At 46.9% G+C, this 5,852-nt stretch overlaps 1 protein-coding gene across 1 annotated transcript; it reads left to right on the top strand.

The window, feature by feature from the left end:
- The first annotated feature begins 1,183 nt into the window (after positions 1-1,183).
- LOC120928183 (extensin-2-like) lies at positions 1,184-5,027 on the top strand. The gene is made up of 2 exons (XM_040339293.1): positions 1,184-1,234; positions 3,195-5,027. The coding sequence occupies exons 1-2, from the start codon at positions 1,184-1,186 to the stop codon at positions 5,025-5,027; spliced, it is 1,884 nt and encodes a 627-aa protein (XP_040195227.1).
- Positions 5,028-5,852: the final 825 nt, after the last annotated feature.

Raw genomic sequence — 5,852 nt, 5'->3', positions numbered from 1 at the left:
AATGCAATTTTTTTTTTGTCCGCTAGGTGTCGCCTCCATCGTTTTCCCCGTCGAGTATGCAAATTAGCTAGATACGCGAATTCCCGAACGTACGCGCGGCCGACGCAGTAAAGTTACAACGTTTCCGTTAGGCTTGTCCCGGCCGTCGTTCCTGCGTCATTTGGAGCAATGCACCCTGGGATATTTTACGGACGGCGCATGCGCAGTACGTTCGGCGTGGGAACGCGCTTAATTTAAATGCTACACGCCCCCTACCCGCCTAATTTGAATTAGGCGGGTTTGCGCCGGATGATTTACGCTACGCCGCCGCAACTTTACACGCAAGTGCTTTGTGAATAAAGCACTTGCATGAAAAACTTGCGGGGGCGTAACGTAAATGAGATACATTACGCCCGCCCAAATTTACTCCATTCTACGAGAATCTGGGCCAAAGTGTGCCAAGAGAATATCCCCCCCACCATTACACCACCACCAGCCTGAATCAGTGACACAAGGCAGGATGGATCCGTGCTTTCATGTTGTTTATACCAAATTCTGACCCGACCATCTGAATGTCGCAGCTGAAATGGAGACTCATCAGACCAGGCAACGTTTTTCCAATCTTCTATTGTCCAATTTTGGTGATCCTGTGCCAATTGTAGCCTCAGTTTCCTGTTCTTGGCTGACAGGAGTGGCACCCGGTGTGGTCTTCTGCTGTTGTGGCCCATCTGCTTCAAGGTTGGATGTGTTGTGCGTTCAGAGATGGTATTCTGCATAACTTGGTTATAGCGGGTCTTTTTTTGAGCTACTGTTACATTTCTATCATTTCAATCGTCTGCCCATTCTCCTCTGACATCAACAAGACATTTTCATCCACACAACTGCCGCTCACTGGATATTTTCTCTTTTTCTGACCATTAGCTCCAGTTAGTGAAGGGTTAATAGTACTTGGGTAACAACAGCTCCCAGACTGGACCTTGCCAGCTCAGGTTAGAGCAACTAAAAGGTTAATGGGGCAGGATAGTGCTGGGTAATAGGAGTTCTAAAACTAGACCCCCCGCCAAGTACCTGGCCGCACTCATTAAATGGTTACTAGCACCAGATAATAATGGCTCCTATACTAGACCCCATTATTGGCTCCAGTCAGGAAAGGGTCAATATCTCTGGATGATTATGGCAGCTGCTATGATGGGATATTACAGTAATGGGTTTCAGACTGTCTACTCAGCAGAGCCCTCCATGTCATGTGTTCAATGTATGATTACCAGTGCAGAGCTGTGCGAGGATTGTCCATGTCCATGCATCTGAAGTGCTGATGCCAGTGAGTGTGTGGGGTCTTCCCATCTATAGGTACGTGCAAAAGAGGGGCTGGGGTGCCACTGATTCTAGAATTAGCATTACCTGTGTGCCACCCCCTACATTCTGCCACCCAAACCCAGCAATTCCTCCTCCTCCAGCCCTCCAGTAATCCTTCGATCTTCCCACTATTCTACCTTCCTATCCACCTGTCTTCCAATCCTTCTACTCTCCAATCCTCCCACTCTACAGTAATTCTATCCTCGTATCCCCCACCCTTCATCCCTTTATTCCCAGGTGCCCTTCACCTTTTAATCCTTGTGCCCTCTTACAGCATACCCTCCAATAATTCTACCCTCCTGGCTGTCCACCCTCTACTCCTACTCTCCATTCCCCTCCTATTTGTCTTCTCTTCAATCCCTCCACCTACCAATCCTTCTACTCTTCAATCCCTCCACCTACCAATCCTTCTACTCTTCAATCCCTATCAATCCTTCTACTCTTCAATCCCTATCAATCCTTCTACTCTTCAATCCCTATCAATCCTTCTACTCTTCAATCCCTCCACCTACCAATCCTTCTACTCTTCAATCCCTATCAATCCTTCTACTCTTCAATCCCTCCATCTACCAATCCTTCTACTCTTCAATCCCTCCACCTACCAATCCTTCTAGTCTTCAATCCCTCCACCTACCAATCCTTCTACTCTTCAATCCCTCCACCTACCAATCCTTCTAGTCTTCAATCCCTCCACCTACCAATCCTTCTACTCTTCAATCCCTCCACCTACCAATCCTTCCACTCTTCAATCCCTCCACCTACCAATCCTTCTACTCTTCAATCCCTCCACCTACCAATCCTTCCACTCTTCAATCCCTCCACCTACCAATCCTTCTACTCTTCAATCCCTCCGCCAACCAATCCTTCCACTCTTCAATCCCTCCACCTACCAATCCTTCCACTCTTCAATCCCTCCACCTACCAATCCTTCCACTCTTCAATCCCTCCACCTACCAATCCTTCTACTCTTCAATCCCTCCACATACCAATCCTTCTACTCTTCAATCCCTCCACCTACCAATCCTTCTACTCTTCAATCCCTCCACCTACCAATCCTTCTACTCTTCAATCCCTCCACCTACCAATCCTTCTAGTCTTCAATCCCTCCACCTACCAATCCTTCTACTCTTCAATCCCTCCACCTACCAATCCTTCTAGTCTTCAATCCCTCCACCTACCAATCCTTCTACTCTTCAATCCCTCCGCCAACCAATCCTTCCACTCTTCAATCCCTCCACCTACCAATCCTTCCACTCTTCAATCCCTCCACCTACCAATCCTTCTACTCTTCAATCCCTCCACATACCAATCCTTCTACTCTTCAATCCCTATCAATCCTTCTACTCTTCAATCCCTCCGCCTACCAATTCTTCTACTCTTCTTCAATCCCTCCACCTACCAATCCTTCTACTCTTCAATCCCTCCACCTACCAATCCTTCTACTCTTCAATCCCTCCACCTACCAATCCTTCTACTCTTCAATCCCTCCACCTACCAATCCTTCTACTCTTCAATCCCTCCACATACCAATCCTTCTACTCTTCAATCCCTCCGCCAACCAATCCTTCCACTCTTCAATCCCTCCACCTACCAATCCTTCCACTCTTCAATCCCTCCACCTACCAATCCTTCCACTCTTCAATCCCTCCACCTACCAATCCTTCTACTCTTCAAACCCTCCACATACCAATCCTTCTACTCTTCAATCCCTCCACCTACCAATCCTTCTACTCTTCAATCCCTCCACCTACCAATCCTTCTACTCTTCAATCCCTCCACCTACCAATCCTTCTAGTCTTCAATCCCTCCACCTACCAATCCTTCTACTCTTCAATCCCTCCACCTACCAATCCTTCTAGTCTTCAATCCCTCCACCTACCAATCCTTCTACTCTTCAATCCCTCCGCCAACCAATCCTTCCACTCTTCAATCCCTCCGCCAACCAATCCTTCCACTCTTCAATCCCTCCACCTACCAATCCTTCCACTCTTCAATCCCTCCACCTACCAATCCTTCCACTCTTCAATCCCTCCACCTACCAATCCTTCTACTCTTCAATCCCTCCACATACCAATCCTTCTACTCTTCAATCCCTATCAATCCTTCTACTCTTCAATCCCTCCACCTACCAATCCTTCCACTCTTCAATCCCTCCACCTACCAATCCTTCTACTCTTCAATCCCTCCACATACCAATCCTTCTACTCTTCAATCCCTCCACCTACCAATCCTTCTACTCTTCAATCCCTCCACCTACCAATCCTTCTACTCTTCAATCCCTCCACCTACCAATCCTTCTAGTCTTCAATCCCTCCACCTACCAATCCTTCTACTCTTCAATCCCTCCACCTACCAATCCTTCTAGTCTTCAATCCCTCCACCTACCAATCCTTCTACTCTTCAATCCCTCCGCCAACCAATCCTTCCACTCTTCAATCCCTCCACCTACCAATCCTTCCACTCTTCAATCCCTCCACCTACCAATCCTTCCACTCTTCAATCCCTCCACCTACCAATCCTTCTACTCTTCAATCCCTCCACATACCAATCCTTCTACTCTTCAATCCCTATCAATCCTTCTACTCTTCAATCCCTCCGCCTACCAATTCTTCTACTCTTCTTCAATCCCTCCACCTACCAATCCTTCTACTCTTCAATCCCTCCACCTACCAATCCTTCTACTCTTCAATCCCTCCACCTACCAATCCTTCTACTCTTCAATCCCTCCACCTACCAATCCTTCTACTCTTCAATCCCTCCACATACCAATCCTTCTACTCTTCAATCCCTCCACCTACCAATCCTTCTACTCTTCAATCCCTCCACCAACCAATCCTTCTACTCTTCAATCCCTTAACCTACCAATCCTTCTACTCTTCAATCGCTCCACCTACCAATCCTTCTACTCTTCAATCCCTCCACCTACCAATCCTTCTACTCTTCAATCTCTCCACCAACCAATCATTCTACTCTTCAATCCCTTAACCTACCAATCCTTCTACTCTTCAATCGCTCCACCTACCAATCCTTCTACTCTTCAATCCCTTAACCTACCAATCCTTCTACTCTTCAATCGCTCCACCTACCAATCCTTCTACTCTTCAATCCCTCCACCTACCAATCCTTCTACACTTCAATCCCTCCACCTACCAATCCTTCTACTCTTCAATCCCTCCACCTACCAATCCTTCTACTCTTCAATCCCTCCACCAACCAATCATTCTACTCTTCAATCCCTTAACCTACCAATCCTTCTACTCTTCAATCGCTCCACCTACCAATCCTTCTACTCTTCAATCCCTCCGCCTACCAATTCTTCTACTCTTCTTCAATCCCTCCACCTACCAATCCTTCTACTCTTCAATCCCTCCACCTACCAATCCTTCTACTCTTCAATCCCTCCACCTACCAATCCTTCTACTCTTCAATCCTTCCACCTACCAATCCTTCTACTCTTCAATCCTTCCACCTACCAATCCTTCTACTCTTCAATCCCTCCACCTACCAATCCTTCTACTCTTCAATCCCTCCACCTACCAATCCTTCTACTCTTCAATCCCTCCACATACCAATCCTTCTACTCTTCAATCCCTCCACCTACCAATCCTCCTACTCTTCAATCCCTCCACCTACCAATCCTTCTACTCTTCAATCCCTCCACCAACCAATCCTTCTACTCTTCAATCCCTTAACCTACCAATCCTTCTACTCTTCAATCGCTCCACCTACCAATCCTTCTACTCTTCAATACCTCCGCCTACCAATTCTTCTACTCTTCTTCAATCCCTCCACCTACCAATCCTCCTACTCTTCAATCCCTCCACCTACCAATCCTTCTACTCTTCAATCCCTCCACCAACCAATCCTTCTACTCTTCAATCCCTTAACCTACCAATCCTTCTACTCTTCAATCGCTCCACCTACCAATCCTTCTACTCTTCAATCCCTCCACCTACCATTCCTTCTACTCTTCAATCGCTCCACCTACCAATCCTTCTACTCTTCAATCCCACCACCTACCAATCCTTCTACCCTTCAATCCCTCCACCTACCAATCCTTCCATCTACTCTTCAACCCCTCCACCTACCAATCCTTCTACTCTTCAATCCCTCCACCTACCAATCCTTCTACTCCTCAATCCCTCCACCTCCCAATCCTTCTACTCTTCAATCCCTCCACCTCCCAATCCTTCTACTCTCCAAAGCTCTACCTTTTAATCTTAGCACTATACAAATAATACATGCAAAAAACTTGCCTCCTATCACTCACCCTTTAATAATTCTACATTTCAGCACCCCCCCCCTTCCAGTCTTACTCCCCAATTCCCTTCTGTTCTGATCTCTAATGCTCTCCACATTTCAACCCATGTACTGCCCCTTCCCCCACCCTCCCAATTTTCTACTCTAGAATCCCCCATCCAAACCTTTCACTCGCAAATATCCTCACTATCCAATTCTTGTGCTCTCTAATCCCCTCCACTTTTCAACTCTTGTATCTGCGCTCACCCTACAATAAT

This window comes from Rana temporaria, chromosome 2 (assembly GCF_905171775.1).
Source record: "Rana temporaria chromosome 2, aRanTem1.1, whole genome shotgun sequence".
In the NCBI taxonomy this organism is placed as follows: Eukaryota; Metazoa; Chordata; class Amphibia; order Anura; family Ranidae; genus Rana; species Rana temporaria.
Note: the sequence above shows the minus strand (reverse complement) of the source record. Positions and strands in the feature narration are given on the sequence as shown.

Bases quoted from the DNA above. Each gene is read 5' to 3' on its own strand.
- LOC120928183 (XM_040339293.1), top strand. From the start codon at position 1,184: ATGGGTTTCAGACTGTCTACTCAGCAGAGCCCTCCATGTCATGTGTTC. The intron at 1,235-3,194 runs GTATGATTACCA...CAATCCTTCTAG, and splicing joins CTCCATGTCATGTGTTCAAT to TCTTCAATCCCTCCACCTAC.